Here is an 18674-nt window from a genome sequence, read left to right as displayed (position 1 = left end):
CCATATATGCACCCATATGTTCACCTATATAAGATCCATATATGCACCTATATGTTCACCTATATGTGCACCTATATGTTCACCTTTATATGTACCTATATATGCACCTATATGTTCACCTATATATGTACCTATATGTGATGTACAAGTGTCTTTACATGTAATTGCATGTACATTATTAAAAATTATACATTAAAGATTTTAAAATTATTAAAATCCATAGCTACATAGCCTACAAAAACAAATAAAAACCCAAAATGTAGAACTTTACATAATTTATTCACATTAAAACAATCAAATAGAACAAGAACAGGAACAAAAATAATAAATAATTAAAGCTGCAAGCAGCGATGAACGGGCCCTCGCAGTCCACGCGTGTCGGGACATGCTGATGTCGCTACATGCTGCTGTCGGGGCATGCTGCTGTTGCGGCTTGTTCATGCAAGAACTTCCGCTGAGGAATCAAAAGTGAAGGCAGGCAAGCTGTTGTTTCGTCATTTAGCAATAAAAGCGCCCCCTATTGGGCGATTTGCACCAAATTTTTGACAAACCGTCATCGTGCCATGGAACACAATTAAAAAAACTTTAGTGTTAATGGGATTGTATTTCATCAAGATATGGAAGATTGTCTGCCTGACCACAATGTGCAGGAATTTGTTGTTTCATATTTTGGCCATTGTTTGGACTATCACAATTCTTTTAATAAGTTTTTGTCGTGAGCATCCACAGATGCTGTGTGCAAAGTTTGGTGCAAATTGGTGAAATTCCCTGGGAGGAGTTCGAAAAAGTAAGTTTATCAGTTTTCGCGATTTCGCGAATGGAAATGTACGTCGAAAGTGGGCGTGGCCGACATCACACAATTCAGCTGAATGCAGGGAACACATAGATATAAGGTTTAACAATGTGCTCCATATTATGTGGGAGTTATTAGCCAAAAACGGTTTTGTGTTGAAAATAGCGCCACCTGCTGGTCATTTTTGGTGTGTGAGTTACAGGGGCCAGTGTTTAGCACCCCTATGAATTTCATATCCATAAGTGTTATCGTGTGGGCACAGTGCGAAATATAAAATGAGACGGCCACCAGGGCGCCACCTAGTGTCGGATCTGGAACACATTTGTCAGTTATCCTCAGGAGGGCATTGGCAATGAGTGTAGCAAGTTTCATGTTAATCCGACAAACGGATGTGGAGATATAAATTACTTCAATTTAAAGAGCGCCACCTAGTGGTCATGAGAAAAAATTTAGTACAGAGCGTTAGGGGCTCATGGGGAAGTAGTATCCTGAGTTTCATGTCCTTTGGACACACCAATGTGGAGATATGCAACACTTCCTGTTTGGAACGAAATCTGCAGGAAGTTGTTTTTTAATAACTTGAGTATTCTTTGGAATATCAAAATTCTTTTAATAACTTTTTGTCAGAAGGGTCCACAGATGCTTTGTGCAAAGTTTGGTGCAAATCGGTGAAATTACCTGGGAGGAGTTGGAAAAAGTAGGTTTGCGACATTTCGCGAGCTAGCGAAAAAAAAATCTCAGGCGGATATGGGCGTGGCCTATACCCAGAGATTCAGGAGGATTCAGTGAACGCGTGGATATAAGGTTTTTGAATGTGCGACAAAGTATATGGGAGTTATTAGGCAAAACGCACTTTCCTTGATAATAGCGCCACCTAGTGGCGAAAATTCACAATGACAACAGATTATAAAATTTTTCGCCAGGTGTGACATATATTCCAAGTTTGGTGAGTTTTGGGGTATGTTCAGGCACTGAAAAATGTGATCATTTGGGACGAAGGAAAATAAAAACAAATAATAATCATTACAAAAACAATAGGGACCTCGCAGGTTCCCTGCTCGGGCCCTAATAATAAATCAAAAAATGAATAGAAAGAACAAAAAAATATTTTTCTCTCTGTGCTCTTCTAAGCTCGGTGAGCTTGGCATTAATGGATGTGCCGATCTGCCCTCGCGTGGCTGCCGGCCACTTCCTCAGTGTAGCATCTACAGAGAAGACAAAAATAATAAGAAGACTGTATAATAATAATAATAATAATAATAATAATTGTACTGTTCCCACTACGTGTTATATACATCCAGTATGTTAACGTAGATAAACAGCCAGCAAAACTCGGTTTTCACGAGCCAGGAAGCGAGCCCCTTGCTCCTTTATTTACAGTTTCCATTTATGACAAAAAAGACTTTGAGTAAAACTGTTATAGAAACAAAAAGAGAGAGAAAATATCTCTTATTAGCATAAAACCTGTTACTGAGTGACTAAAACACAGGTAGCGATGAGTGCTAACGTTAGCCATTAAGATGACAACAGCCGCTAATGTCATATGCAAATATGAAAGGTAAACGTCATTGATATGCTAATGTAGTAACAAAAGGCTTGAAACGCTATTGGCATACTAACACAGACAAACAATATGCTAAAACTCTTCTAGATTAGCATTAATGCTAGCAAATATGAGCTAGGTATCATGAATGACAGTTGCAAAAGTGAGATATGAGCTATACAATAGGTATGACAAACAGAACCTGCCACTGGGTATATGAGCTATATAGGACCACAACAGACGAGCCCAGACTCAGAGGGGAATAGCGCTAGCATATCGTAGCAAAATATTGGTGAAATGAACTAGTTTCGTGGCAGATAATGTGTTATATAGAGGCTGTGTGTCGATGCCCCGTTACTCGCATTATATGGATATATCGGCGCTACACTGGATCTAATTTCGTCCGAACGACGCCAAATGACACCAAAGTTATCTGGGTGAGTAAATTATCATATATTTTGATAGAAATAAGGTCCAGGTTGTAAAAAACGGTAGTTATCCTTTAAACGCTGAACTGATGTCCAGGAACAGCATCCGAACATGAGTGTTTTTCTCCTCCAGGTGTGCAAGGCTCAAGTGAAGAGCGGTGGAGATGGCATCCTCAGTGAAGCGGTTTGGCCGGTAAGCAAACTGGAAGGGGTCAAATGTGGCAGGGAGTCTGGAGGTGATGTGCTCCTTTACTAGTCTTTCAAAGCACTTCATCATAATAGGAGTGAGTGCGATGGTAGACATTGAGTGATGTGATTAGAGGTTTTTTTGGCACTGGGATGATGGAGGCAGTTTTGAAACATAATGGGACTTTGGCTTGATCCAGTGAGGTGTTAAAAATGTCTGTTAGGACACAAGCCAGCTGCTCTGCACATTCCCTGAGCACCCGCCCAGGTATGTTGTCAGGGCCTAGAGCCTTCCGTGAGTTGACACTCCTCAGAGACCTTCGCACCTCAGCTATGTCAAGGCTTGTTCATTAAGGAAGTCCATGTCATCGTCACACGCAGGAGGGGCAATCCTGTAGTTGGTGATAGTCCGTATGCCTTGCCACATATCCCTGGTGTTAGCGAGATCATGGAAAAAATCTTGGATTTTTCGACTGTGAGCACGCTATGCTAGTCTGATGGCACGGTTCAAGTTGGCTCTTGCTGTTCTCAGTGCCATCTCGTCGCCAGACTTGAAGGCTGAGTTCCATGCCTTTAGCATTTTGCGTACTTCATCAGTCATCCAGGGTGTTGGTAACTGTAGGTTTTCCTCTGACCAGCAGGGGCTTATATGCAGGAATTAGCATAACAGATAGATGATCTGAGTGTGAGTAGATTGCAACTCACTGATAGTCCGGTAGCGAACTTTCATGGCCTCTTTAGTATCAGCACTGCGGGGCACGTACACAGCAGTGATGGAAACTAAGGAAAACTCCCTGGGCAAATAGAATGGTCTGCAGTTTACATTCAGAAGCTCAGTGTCCGGTGAGCAATGGCTTGAGACAAACTTAACATTTATACACCAGTTGTTGTTGATGTAAATACAAAGACCACCCCCTTGGGATTTACCACTGAGTGCGCAGCTCCTGTCAGCACGAAAAGTAGCCAGTCCCTCAAAGCTGACAGCATTGTCCGGGATTGATGAGTTTAGCCATATCTCTGTCAGAATTATGCGCAACAGTTCCTCATCTCTCGTTAACTTGTTAATTCCAGCTGTAGATGATCTATTTTGTTTTCCAGGGAACAAATGTTTGAGAGGAAGATAGATGGAAGTGGTGTTTTATAGGGGTTAGCTTTTAGCTGAGCTGTTAGTCCTCCCCGACAGCCGCGCTTCCGCCTTCGGTCACACCGTCTCCGCTCGCTCCTCTGCCAGCTTGTGATGCTTGGAGCGTCCATGGCAACTGGGTCTTGTCGGCGTAGCACTCGGTCACACCGCCTCCGCTTGCTCCTCTGTCGGCTTGTGATGCAAGGAGCATCCAAAGCAACTGGGTCTTGTCGGCGTAGCACTTGCTCACACTGCCTCCGCTTGCTCCTCTGTTGGCTTGTGATGCTAGGAGAGTCCATAGCAACTGGGTCTTGTCGGCATAGCACTCGGTCACACCGCCTCCACTTGTTCCTCTGTCGGCTTGTGATGATGGGCACGTCCATAACCTATATATTATAACCCTAACCCTAACTATTGCTTAAAATCTTACAGTTGCAATCAAAATTATTCAACCCCAAATGCAAATTAGGTTTATTGGCAAAATGTACAAACTAGCAGCTGTTTGCAATAAACAAATCAAACAAGGACTATTTAAATAGCTCAACACAACTGTTACAAGTGGTTTCTCCAAATTCAACACAAAATGCCACTTTTAATGACTACTGCAGTCTCAAAATTATTCAACCCCTTCATGACAAGCATCTTTAGTACTTAGTAGCGCACCTGCTGTGTGAAACGTGATGCATAGCTAGACACCAGCTTCTGGCAGCATTCCTGAGGAATCTTAGCCCATTCCTCATGGGCAAAGGCCTCCAGGTCACTAATATTCTTGGGTTTGCGTGCTGCAACCGCCTTTTTCAAATCCCACCAGAGATTTTCAATGGGGTTATGTCAGGTGACTGTGATGGCCACTCTAGTCTTCCAGGACTTCTTCTGAAACCAAGCCTTCGTGGACCTTGAGGTATGCTTGGGATCATTATCCTGTTGGAAGGCCAAGCTTCAGCTTCCTCACAGACGGTATGACATTTTCTCCCAGGATTTCCTGATACTTGATTTTATCCATCTTGCCCTCCACACGCTTCAGGTTTCCAGTGCCAGAGGAAGCGAAGCAGCCCCAGAGCATCACTGAGCCACCGCCATGCTTCACTGTAGGCAGGGTGTTCTTTTCAGCGTATGCTTCATTCTTCCTCCTCCAGACATACCGCTGATCCATAGGCCTGAAAAGTTCCTGGTTACTGTTCTGGTGTAATTTGTTTATTGCAAACACCTGAAATTTTTTTTTATTTTGCCAATAAACCTAAAATGCAATGGGGGTTGACTAATTTTGTTTGCAACTGTAGATGCAACACATTTAAAAAAGTGCACTATGAAACAGGTGAAAATTATAAAACTAAACTTTTCTTTAAAGGTCCCATATTATAAAAAACACATTTTCTCTGGTCTCTACATATATAAACTGGTCCTCCCTGAGCCTACCAACTCCCAGAATGAGGAAAGCAAACGAGTCCTGCATCGTCTCTGCAGCCCACCCACTGGTAAAACGGGACTCCTACAGGCTGTTCAGATTCAGCTCCTGTCGTTACATAACGACAGGAGTGATTTGTATAGGCCGGGCTCCTCTGCACGAAAACACCCCCCCCCCCCCTCTCCCCGGAGATATCCGAGAGGGGGGCGTTCATCCCCGAGGTGAAGTTCGATGTGTCCAGCGGTAAGATAGCAGTGTTTCGCAATGTCGTCGCTCAGAGCTAGACACGCAAATTGCTCTGTTGTTGGTTGTAAAAATCAACATAAGTGCCTATATTCTGTCCCAGCTACAGAAGAATAGAAGAGACAGTGGTTGCGTTTCATTTTTAACAACAACGTGCCAGCTACGTAAGTTTGTTTGTGTGTGCTAACCACTTCACATTGGACTGCTTCAGTAATGAGGGTCAGTTCAAAGCTGGCTCTGCCTCTACCCTCATAAAAGGATCAGTCCCAACCATACTGGATGCAGCAACTGCACCCGAGCCACAGGTAAGTGTCGCCACGTTTTGATAGTATGTACAGTTGCCTATGAGTATGGTGAAGTCAGCTTGAAATTGGCTAACTAGTTAGCTGCGCTTCGATCCGCTATGCAATGGCATTTGAAGCGAGTCCAAGAGTTTGGAAACTGTGTTGGAGATAAACACAGCTTTCGCTAGCTGTTTTTAGATGTTACCTGTTGCAGGTCAGTGGGGAATGGGAGCCGGGTGGTTGTGTTGGGGAGTGGGGAGTCTCTGATGTAAGTATGTCTCCTTCTGGGTCCGATTCTGGGTCAAACTGGTATGGTTGAACGACAGCATCTCAGCGAGCCATAGTGATACATCCACCGTAAACATTAGCGCATGTTACAGCTAGCGTCAGCGGCATCCTCTCCCTGACAGGGGCGTGTAGCAGGCAAGGCAGGCATTGACAGACGGAGCTCATTAGCATTTAAAGGTGCAGGCACAGAAACAGCCTGTTCTCAGTAGAGCTCAGTAGAGCTCACATGAGCAACTTTTAGACAGCTGAAATTCAGGACCACGGATGGGTTTGGGGCAATACAATTCGAATACAGTGTTGTTGGACCCCTGACAGCTGTGTGAAATTGATGAAAAACAGTATCATATGGGACCTTTAAAACTTAATAAAAGTGCACAGTGAAACTGCAGGAGGTCAAGGCTACACCAAAAGTTGGTGCCCAAAGAAGAGTATTGCACATTTGTGCTTTGAATGATTCAAAGTCTTTGTGGACTGGCAATCTTAAAACAATGTTATATGCGTTTGTCAGAGAATGTGTTTGGCGACATGCATTTTATGATAGATGTGTTGCGACAGTTGGAGTCGTACGAGGTAGGCGGGGGGATGTTTGGTGGCAGTCTGCGTTGTGACTGAGACATGTGTTAAGAGGGCACTCTGTCAATGAAGTTGAAGTTGAAACTAAAAGAACTCTCATCTTTTTTAGAATAAACTCATAAGTTTATTACAGTGTTGGTTTCTGGAAAAATCTTGCCTGATTCTTCTGGAAGGATTTCAATTGTAGGCTTAAGGAGAAAGCCATTGGGAGGTATAGTAGAGGACCCAGAGGCTAACTCCAGCACATTCTCCAAGGTCAAGGGGGCACATTCTCCTTTTAGAATTAAAATGTAGTTTATTGTTGAGCATTTAAAAAAAAAGTTTTTTTTCATTCCAAACAATTGTCCTATAGCAACTTGCAAGTGTACTTTAAAGCTATGGTCTACGATTTGAAAGATTTGTCCGGTCCGGATGGCTCCTATTGGATCAATTTTCCGATCCAATCCCCTCGCTCACTCTCCTGCTCCAGCTCACATCTGGTCCCGACCCACTTCCGCATTTGAAACTACAAGCGGACAAGAGGTTTGTTTTGCCCTGAGCAGTTCAGCTGCCTCTGCTTGCCCCACCGACAAAGAGTCAAAGAAAGAAAGTCTGTCACTGAAAAGACACAAAGCGGAGATGTGAAACAAAGAGGGCTCAAACCCGAATAAACATCGTGTCATCATTTGAACGGTGGCGAAAGGTCCATGAAGATATGGACCCGATGCTGATACAGTGGAGTTTCTGTTGAGCAGGTGATCTTTCGTCTTTATTGTGGATGTTGTGACACAGATAACTTTCATGCTGATGCTGGCTTATGACTGTGAAAGCTGCCATTAGTTTGTTTCTGTGTTATTAGACAGTGTCGAGACAATTTCTGTCTCTGCAGTATTGTCATCACTTGTTTACTTGTTCGACGGAGACGTTAGCCTCTATGCTAGCATTGTAAGCTAACAACAAGCTAACGTTGCTATCATGTTTACACCAAATCAGCCTATTTATTTGCTCGTGGCAGCTAAATGAAGCAGCAAGTAATGCATGTAAGATGAATGAATGAAACCCCAACGCGAAGCGCAGGGGTTTCGGATTTATTTCCAGATTTTTATTTTATTTGTCCGGATTTATTTCTCCATAACAACCTCTTGCCTGGTCACTACTCAACTGTTTTGCTAACCCTCCCCCCGGTCTTGTCCATTTGTTTTCAACTAAGCCTTTGCTAAATCAATATGATGGATTATCATATAAGCGTTACAATGTGTGTATTTGTGTGTTTTATCTGTCATAAACAAGAGATTATGGTTTACGGGGCACGTTTGTGTCGCGGTCTGGTGCTACTCAGACAACAGCTGGGACACAGCTGGTCCGAGACTCATGAAGGTTTGTTTTTCAGCCACAATGTGGAAGCGATCGTTGTGATTAAAGCTGACGGCAGCATCTGTTAGTCTCTTGGCCCTCAATCACTTTTAGAAGTGGCTAACTTAGCTGTTGATAAATAGTAACTTATTACCTAGCTGTAACGTAACTGTAACATGCTAATGACGTTACGCTAGCTTGGCTGTGGAGCTTAGCTGTGGACATTGTAATGACTTACAAGATTTACGTTAGTTTCAATGTGCATTGTAATAACTTTACCTGTGAATCCGACATTGTTACTCCGAATTCAAAGCTGGTGCTGTATTTGGTTTCTGCCGGCCGGCTTGTTGCTCTTGTTGCGGGAGGGGGTGTGTCGCGTGAGGCTTCGAGGGGAGAGCGATATGAGCTCGGAGGGGAGGGATTAAGGAGCACAGAGGGGAGGGGTGTGTGTGTGGGGGGGATGTTTTTTTCAAATCTTTCTCAGATCGTAGAACATAGCTTTAAACTACATTTATGGGATTATTCAAGTTTAGAAAATCTCCTTAGTTAACGATGCCGGGACACACAGACCATTACTGTACATTCACATGAATGTACCGCTTTACTTTGCATAGCAGTTTTTTTAACCCACTTAGAATTCTACCATTCCACATTGCAATAAAACAATATGTGATGCATGGACAACAAACACCAGAATAGTTTCAGAACATTTACTTTTTTATTATTTTGAATAGTTTATTACACACTCAAAACACTCTTAAACCCACTGTAAGGAACGCTTAAGCAAATAATGACCAAGACCCATCAACTGGATTAAACTATACCCTCTACGAAGAAAAGTGCTTTTATGGATACTGTACGAACCACTACAAAATTGATTCAAAAAAATTCACCTTCACCTGTATTCAAGCATATTTTATAGCCATACAAGTGGTGTTTAATATAATAAGTGAAATGATCATGAATGTGGTTGAACGTCTTTAAGAAAACAAGCTATTGTATTTTAATACTTGCTAACCTTTTTCTATTGTACTTTAAAGTATGGATGTGGCTTGAATAAATTCTGTTAAATAGACTCACCTGATGTGGGCTGTGTTCCTGGCCTGTGTGTAACTGGTCCCTGGATTACTACTACTGGATGTCCCTTCTCCTGCAGCTGTATTTAAACACAGAGTTCATCCATGCTGTTTGTTACACAATTGCATTTGGTCATTTCTATCATCCTATCACATAGTTGCATTTAGGCATGGGCCGGTTACCGGTTTCAAGGTATACCACGGTATGAAAAAGTCAAGGTTTCAAAACCACTAAAATTTTCCATTATACCGTTCCTGCAGTATGAGCGTTTTTTTTTTTTTTTTTTTAAATGTGACGTCTCGTCAGAGAGAAAGTAGAGGTCCCTCACGCCGCGTGCAGCTGCAGCGTAAAGTATGCATGTAAAGTAAGTACGCATGTGTCACTGGCCTGGCGGTAAATACTTGTTGCTGTCAAGTAATAATACATCACAACAGCGGCTAACAGTAACATAGCCTGGGACATTAACATTGACATGATAAACAGAAGGGCTTCGGCTGTGTACGTTAAGCTACTGACATCCCCAGCACACGCACACACACACCATACAGCCTCTCATCTTTGAGCCGCTAGCTCAGCTTCAACGCAGGTACCACACAATAACTCTTACAAGGGCCGCGAATTTGCTTCTGGTGACGATAAAAATGTTCCAGCGGACTCTGTTTCCAGCGCGGTCATGGAGAGTCTGAGCAGCTAACTTACTGAGCTGTGACTACCAGCTCTGCTTTTCTCAGTTTACCTGCCACTGGCAGATGAGCCAGAAAGTTAAATGTGGACCCTGGGTAAATGGAAGCTAATGTTAAGTCTCCAGCCCTGTGATGTTTTGCCGTTGTGTTTTTCACAAAGACCCTGGCCGAGTTAAAGTTAACTTTGAACGGCTGTTGTGCTGGTTTGGCAGCGGTCCACTGAAACAAATGCTAAGTTAATAGGTGTTGGCTAGCTAATCTGTGGTTAATGATAGTTAGCCGTTCAAAGTTAACTTTAACTCGGCAAGTAAAAGTTAATGACGTTAATTTATTCTTCTGCCAAAACCGACTTTTAGCCGTGTTCGGCGCTTGGCGGGTGTTTATTTTTGATCCTGCATTAACCACAGGTTAAGTTAGCCAACATGGCTAATGTTAGAAACTTACATGTTCCAGCGGACCTCTACAAAAACAGCATAACGGCCGTTAAAAGCTAACCAAACAGGCCAGGTTGCATGTGAATAAACATGTAAATAGCAGAGAAAAAAAACAGACCTAATTGCGGTTTGAAAGTTCCCGGTGAACAGGACATTTTGGTAATGCCACCATGCCAGAGGCTTCCGAGCGGATGGCAGGTTGCTACAGTAGGTACTACTTCAAAGTGGCCATTTCACTCGCGGGGAGCGAGATTCACGCAACGCGTGAAATGTCAGTGACAACTGTAGCCACTAGGTGGAAGCATAGTACTGAATTGCAGCTCAAACGATTTTGGGACAATTCCACATTTGACCATAATGTAGCTGCAATGGAGAGTGGCGCTGTTTTAGGCTACAGGTAGAGTGAATGGAGAGGGGGACTGCTAAACCGTATCAGATTGATTCAGACTGATTGTTTCACAGCGGTGGGACACCTCAATTATCTGGGTGACCTTGGATAATCACTTGTGCTTTCTTTGTTTTACAGTAGAGCTAAAATATGGACATTAGTTGTTTTTTTAAGGAACATTTGTTTACTGGTAAAATTGCCGACCTGAATTATTGTCCCAGTCCGCCCCCGTGAGCCTATATCACGGCCTGACTGGATGTTGCTTAAATATAAGAATAGCCTATAATAATATCTGATACCCTAAAGACATCTGAGGTTGTAATTTCGCTTGCTCGCTCGCTGCAGCCACGGCTAATAAGCGGAGGCAGAAACAATTACGCACAGCCTACAGAAGTTTCAACGTCCATACAAGCATTAAGAAATGATTCTTATCAGTTCCATAATTCAGAGAGGATTTTTACTCAACGAAAAAATTTATAAAGATCAGCTTTTAGGTTGAAGACACGACAGCAGCACGTATGTCCAGACGCTGATGTGAATACTGATGTATAGCTCCCCTGGTAGAGCAGCTCCCTCAATTAGCAGAACCTTCTGCTAGTATGAGTTCGAATCTCCGTATAGGCTGTAACTTTAGTTAATGTGTTTTCTTTTCTCATCATCATTATGATCACATATAGCTCCAAGTTTGAGCAAATAAATGAGCAAATGAGCATTAATTCTCCGCCGGCCGCTGCACCAGCTTTCCTGCTTGTGTACATAAAATACATTAAATTCTGACACCACAACTGTAGCGTACGGAAATATCAATAGATGATAACCAGAAAAAAAACGTTCTATTGATCTGATTCACCGGCTGCTTTCTTTCTTTCAGTTGTGGTGTCAGAATTGAACACAAATATTTGTGCTTTCTATTCCTTATATTTTCTACAACAGGCTTATAGAAAGAAGAACGACGCCACGTCATGTCAGACAGTTTTCTCTAGCTTTATTAAAATACATAATCAGCAGCTTCACAGTAGTCGGATATACAGAAGGTTATTTAAAGCGGAGTGAGTCCCTGAAGCAGTCACCCTGCAGGAGGAGATCCCTTGGCCAAGTGATCAATGTATTTGTTGCAGACCTCTTTGCTGTCCTCAGCGCGCGGGGGTGGGGGTGGGGGCGCTGGCGTAGCAAGCTTTTCAAAAGTGTGGGGGGTGGATGTGGTCTTTCCAGTTAAGCGAACTTGTTCCAGATGCCTTAACATTTGCATTCCCCCATACTGAGGAATGTGTGTAGGGGACGAGAAGTAAGCACCATCCAGGATGTGTCCATCCTGCATTCGGAGGTGGAGAAGCTCATTAAGCTGTGTCTGGCCCTGCCAATGGCCGCGTTTCCCAGATTCGTTAAGAAGCTCTTAAGTGCTAAGATCTTCTTAGGAGCGCTCTTAAGAACGCTGTGAAAGAAGGATGTGTTTCCCAGAGTCGCTCTTAGCTTAAGAAGATCTTTCACTAAGAAGGAAATGTAAGATCGAGCTGACCCACTCTTAACAGCCTTCTTAGCGACCAAATGCTCAGTGATCAAGCCGTGTCAGGGAAATTTACATCCTCCACTTTTCGAAATAATAAAACAATGCTCAATGTTGAAATGCGCTCATAGCTGCGGACCACTGGCGCAAGAAACATAATAGAAGGGAAAAAAAAAACTTCTATTGAATTACACGTTTAAGTTTTCTTAAGTCATCTGCATATGAGTTTATAGTACTACACATAAAAAAACAACAACCCTGTGGCATTTCACAGATATCAAGGGAACAGATGTAATTAAACTCAGCTGAACCTCATCCAGAGAGGCTTCACCTGCTACTCTATATAAATGCGTTGCCAAAGTCCGCGCGTGTGATAAACCATGGCTGCAATACAGCACATTCTCGCTGCGAACCAACAGCGTCGCCGTGCGCGAAGCCAGACGGTTTACATAAATGCATACGTGCGTCAGCACTTCTCCCCACTGGACGTGCTGTCAGACCGGGCTGTCCAGGCAAAGTACCGGCTGCCCCGTGCGGAGATCCAACGGCTGATCACTCATCCCGAGAGCAACCCGCTGCAATTTTGCCCTCAGCCCGGAGGTGCAGCTCCCGGCTGCGCTGCGTTTTTACGCAGTGGGGAGCTTCCTGGAGGTGGTGGGGGATGGCACTGGCCTCAGCAAGGCATCGGTGTCATGGAGTGTGGCAGCTGTGACACCGATTCTCCTGCGCCATGCCATGGATGGCACCCTCATTCCAATCCACAATCCCTCCCTGGTGGATCCGTGCTGGATCGGTAGAAAGCACTACGTGGCCGTCAACACACCCACACACACACCCGCATCCACACCCCGCCCCCACACACGATACATGCGTAGCTTAATTGCACCTGTGGGGGGGGGACCACGGGGCGCTGTGTGTGACTTATGCGCTGATAAAGAGGTGGGTGATCGATTTGCCTGGCATCGCTTGATTCAGTTTCAGCAGCACCGCGGTGGACAGCTCCCACTAAGAGCTTCTTAAGAAGCTTCTTTGGCTTGATCTTAAGGTTCTCCTAAGAAGGCAGTTAAGAACGCGTCTGGGAAACACCCGTATCTTAGCGCTCCTTCTTAGCCGAACCCTTCTTAAGAGCCTTCTTAAGTCCTTAAAGTGCATGTAAAGCAGCAAAAAAATTGTGTTATGAGTTTGTCACACCACAGTAACATGTATCATTGACCACTGAGCCAAATTTGAAAGATTAAAAAAATTGCTAAGTATATAAAAATTAGGTCTCAAAATCATGGAAAAACAAGCACTTCTCTCTGCTGTGAAACGCTGGGGGCGTGTCAGTTAGAGGCGCTGGAACCACGCCCACGAGCGGGAGGGGAGCCCTCTGTGTACTGCACAAGGACGCAGCCTAGCAACAATGGAAGCTAGTGCTAGCAGCATCATCTGAAGGACCCAGCACTACCTGTTTGAGCCATCAGAGCCAGAAACTGACTAGTGCTCAGCCTCGTTCCTCACAGTCTCCATCAGAATGGTAATTTATTTCCCAGTAATTTAAACCCCAGTCTACATATAATTCCTTGTCATAGCTATATTGGTGCACATAAAATATTACCTGTGGATTATCATTGTGCTGTCAGATGGACTCGCTCAGGGAATCAGACCAAATCATGTCATGATTAAATGCAATAACATTTGCTAACATTACATGGGCATGACATGGATGCACAATGTAAAATCACTTTCAGGATTTGCACCTTCAGCAAAATGCAAAATACAATATTTATAACATAAGCACACACTTACAGTGGCGGGCACGTAATGCCGGTGGCGGAGATGAGAGCACCTGCTGTCGGCGGGACAGAGAGGATCGGTGGCGGGCACATAATCTTCTCCGTCCCCGGCTTGCATCCTCCCATCCCGCCGACAGCGGCTGCTACCATCACGGCCACCGGCACTACGTGCCCGCCACGATCTTCTCCGTCCCCGGCAGCCGCTGTCGGCAGGACGGGAGGCTGCAAGCCGGGGACGGAGAAGATCGTGGCGGGCACGTAGTGGCTGAATTTGCTTTACACGGACTTTAAGAACGATCGAATCTGGGAAACGCCGCCAATGCTGTTATGTTCCTTAAATGGCTTGATTTAGTGATCAAAGTTTCATTTTCTTAACAATAAAGATGCCGTGTTCATCCATCTAGTTCTCTTATAACTGCACGCCATTATAAAATAACTTCAGATCAAATCCTTAATCATTGATAAAAGTGCGTGCTTCCCCCGCCCCCCCTCTCAGAAAATATTTCCGACGTCCATGAAGCCGGTGAATCAGATCAATAGAACGTTTTTTTTCTGGTTATCATCTATTGATATTCCGTACGCTACAGTTGTGGTGTCAGAATTTAATGTATTTTATGTACACAAGCAGGAAAGCTGGTGCCGCGGCCCGGCGGAGAATTAATGCTCATTTGCTCATTTATTTGCTCAAACTTGGAGCTATATGTGATCATAATGATGATGAGAAAAGAAAACACATAAACTAAAGTTACAGCCTATACGGAGATTTGAACTCATACTAGCAGAAAATTCTGCTTTCTGAGGGAGCTGCTCTACCAGGGGAGCTATACATCAGTCATAACACACACCAGCGTCTGGACATACGTGCTGCTGTCGTGTCTTCAACCTAAAAGCTGATCTTTATAAATTTTTTCGTTGAGTAAAAATCCTCTCTGAATTATGGAACTGATAAGAATCATTTCTTAAATGCTTATATGGACGTTGAAACTTCTATAGGCTGTGCGTAATTGTTTCTGCCTCCGCTTATTAGCCGTGGCTGCAGCGAGCGAGCGAGCGAGTAAAATCACAACCTCAGATGTCTTTAGGGTCTTTGACGTGTGCACAAAAAAAGACCACAGTTAAACATAAAATGGGAATATCACAGATAAATACAAAATACAAAGAATAAGACCTTAAAATACATTTAAAAGGCTTCATAGTGAGTTGTTGATGATGATGATGGCGGATTAATGATTTTTTTCACTAAGTTTGTCCTTGCTAGAGGGACCCTGTAGCGACAGGCTGAAGGAAGGAGTTGGAATGAGGTGTGGAGTGGGTGAGGTATTATTAGCTACATTCTTGTATTTAAGCAACAACGAACAGAAACATAAATCAGGCAACTCTGTCCATTCCCGTTCATGGTCACTGCTCCCTGCTGCTGCATGTTGTCGTCCTCCTGCTCACAGATGCCACCTGGTGGTTGTTTGGGCACATTGCCGCTTCTCGTGAAAACACAATTGATCCTCCACTAAAAAGGCGCGTGATTCTCGCGTGAATCGGCCACAACGAAGTAGTACCTACTGTACTTCTTCAGGATGCCGATATGCAAATTACATGCAAACCACACTCTACTTGCCCCTCCCCTCAGACCCCTCCCACTCGACGCCAAAACAGTGACAGAAAGTTGAAACTGAAAATCAGTGACACTGAAAAAAAACTGACATTGTAAAAGAATCTGTCACTGAAAAAAAAGTGACATGAAGATTGTCATTGAAAAATACAAAAAATCCCAATAAAATAAAATAATAAGATTTTCAGATAGTTTCCTTTTTCAGTGCCAATACTTGTTTCAATGCCAATACAACTGTTTTCAATACAAATGTTTCAATGCCAATGTTTCCTTTTTCAGTACTGGTTTTGTTTTCAATGCCAATTTTTTTTTTTGGATGCCAAATTTTAAAGTCACCGTTCTGGCTCCATACGAGCCCCCCAAACTTTTCCCCCGTCTAAAAGGACCAAGTCGGCTGTATGGGAATACTTCGGCTACCGTAAAAAGCCAGAAGGCCACGGCTCGGAGGAAGAAGGTCGCCCGTGCAAAACGTGCTTGCGGACAGTGGCAGCCCGAGGAGGCAATACATCGAATATGATAGCGCATCTACGGGAGCACCACCCGTCGCTGTATGCTAAATTCAAGGTAAAGTTAATGTTGTCTTGTTTTGTGTTGTTGAACAAAAGAATCAATTGTTCAGATATCTCCAGATTAGGGACTATGTCAGAACATATCTTCCTAATTTTGAGAAGGCTTCTCCAGACAAGCAAGAGAGTTTATTTAATTTGTTCCCCAACCCACGTCACATAATCTCAATCTCTATATGAGACACTACAAAACATGTGCCTTCCCAAAATGGAAAGAATAAAAGAAGAGTGGGAAAGAGAGATTGGAGCCCTGATACCTTCCAATGTTTGGGAGGAGAGTAAGGAGCACGTCCATGAATGTTCCATAAATGCCCGACACTGTTTAATTCAATTTAAAATACTGCACAGACTACATTACTCCAAAACAAAGTTGCATAAAATATTTCCTGAAGTCTCTCCTTTATGTGAGAAATGTGAGTCTAGGGAGGCTACCCTATCACATAGTTACGCTCTCTGTCCTAAACTTCAAATCTATTGGCATTCAATTTTTAATTTTTTTTCATTGATTTTGGGGGTGCAACTAGACCCAGATCCTATTTTGATAATTCTAGGAACTTCTGAGGGGTTAAGGAAGCTAAATGTTGTACAACAACGTCTTCTGGCATATGGCCTGATAACGGCAAAAAAACTGATACTACTTAACTGGAAGAAGAAAGAGGTGCCCTCCTACAAGCACTGGTTGACTGACTTGACAGACACCATACATTTGGAGAGAATTAGATTTATTTTGAAAGACAAATTGAAGGAGTTTGACAAAATCTGGCAACCTTTGATCTCTCATCTCGAAAAAGAATCCGATTGAGACTATAGTTGGAGGTTGGGGGTTGGGTGGGTGGGGGGGGTGGAGACGCTGTTTTTGTTTTGTTTTTTTCTTTTCCTTTGTTGTTTCGTTTGTTTGTTTGTTTGTTTTTTTCTGTTGCAGGTTTCTGTTTGTTTATTTGTTATTCGTTTTTGTCATTAGTCATTGTTTTTAGGGATTACTTTTTTTTCACTTTCTGTAAAAAACAAAAAAGGAAACATAATTGTTGAATATTGATTTTTCTGTTAATTGATTGGTTTCCCAATAAACATATTGGAATGAAGTTAATGTTGTCTTGAAATGAACGAGCGTATTAGCGTCTGACATTAGTGAAATGAGCTCGTTACTGAGGCAGATGGTAGTTACCATATCTTATCTTTTCTATATCTCTATGATAGTAACTGAGGCAGATATGATAACTAGCGTGCTAAGATAGATCCATCATAGCATGCTAGTTACCATATCTGCCTCAGTAAAAAAAAAAAAGTTATCCATAACTTTATTTCTTTCATCAATCTTTATTGCTAAGATGGATAACACCAGCTAGTTTCTCTAACATGAGGTGAAGAAGAGAAGCACATGTGTAATGTTTTTTGTTTTTAAATACAGACATTCAAAATACACATTTTAGAGCTGTAATCTTAATACCGTGAAACCGTGATATTGTACTTACATGAAGGATCAGGTGTCCTTTCTCCAGCAGGTGCTGGCTCTCCAAATATTGCCTGAGTGCATCTGGCCAATAAAAAAAAAAACAAAAAAAAAAACATATATTATACATTAATATATATGCATATATATTAGTATATTCCTGGAGGGGAACTTTACAGAAGTGTGAACAAACACAACTATCACCAAAATGGTTACACCAGATACTGGTCTTATGACATTTATATCTTATGTAGGTTAACAGTGAAGTTATGTTTGCTATGCTAGTAATACGTAGCAAGCTAGCAAAGTAGCAGTTGCTAGCTAGCTATAGCTTAGTGACAGCAATGAAACGTCCAATATTAGGTGATGCACAATACTACATTTATTTCGTTTGACACTTTAATGGCTGAGAAGAGAAGACTTACCTCTACACTTGGCTTTCTTTTCATCTTCTTCCTTTCTCCGTTTTCGACCCTGTGCGCCGGAGGGTTTAGACCGCTTCATCTTTGGACGCAACGTAACGCAACTAGAGCGCACGCGCGTGAACTGGCCTCTGACAGCCCCCCTGAATCACACAAAGGAATTTATCAGCAAATTAAACCTGCCTCTCAGTACCTCAGTGTACAATTAAAAGTAGGACCCTCCTTGAACATCATATCACTCACTTCCTCCAATGTTGCAGAGTGAGTAGGTTCATTACAAAGCTGACTAAACAACCTCTCTGAGAAGAAATTTGGTGCCACGCCTCCATGAATTACATAACCACGCTATCTGTGTATACAGTCTTCCTTCCACGGCTGTAAACAGAATATATTGAATTACTGTTTCACCATTCATATGATAGGCATTTTAAGTTAAGTTGTCAGGTGAGAAACTCCTGTATTAATCCCCATAGAGATGCTACTCCTATGTATGAGGATGTGTTCAGGACATTTCGTCACAATTTGCCAGAACAAAACCACCATCCGAGTGCCGGTATATGTCCCGAAACAC

The 18674-nt window shown here is 42.9% G+C and overlaps 1 protein-coding gene across 1 annotated transcript; it reads right to left on the bottom strand.

Annotated features, from left to right (window-relative positions):
• Window positions 1-223: 223 nt before the first annotated feature.
• Window positions 224-18190, bottom strand: LOC311273550 (uncharacterized protein; the record flags this gene model as incomplete). The annotated part of the gene is made up of 5 exons (XM_084380654.1): window positions 18107-18190; window positions 17704-17765; window positions 9279-9354; window positions 1916-1998; window positions 224-232 (listed from the first exon to the last, which is right to left on the bottom strand). The coding sequence occupies exons 1-5, from the start codon at window positions 18183-18185 to the stop codon at window positions 224-226; spliced, it is 309 nt and encodes a 102-aa protein (XP_084236780.1). The 5' UTR covers window positions 18186-18190.
• Window positions 18191-18674: the final 484 nt, after the last annotated feature.

Source organism: Pagrus pagrus (genome assembly GCF_965226575.1).
Source record: "Pagrus pagrus genome assembly, chromosome: 18".
In the NCBI taxonomy this organism is placed as follows: Eukaryota; Metazoa; Chordata; class Actinopteri; order Spariformes; family Sparidae; genus Pagrus; species Pagrus pagrus.
Note: the sequence above shows the minus strand (reverse complement) of the source record. Positions and strands in the feature narration are given on the sequence as shown.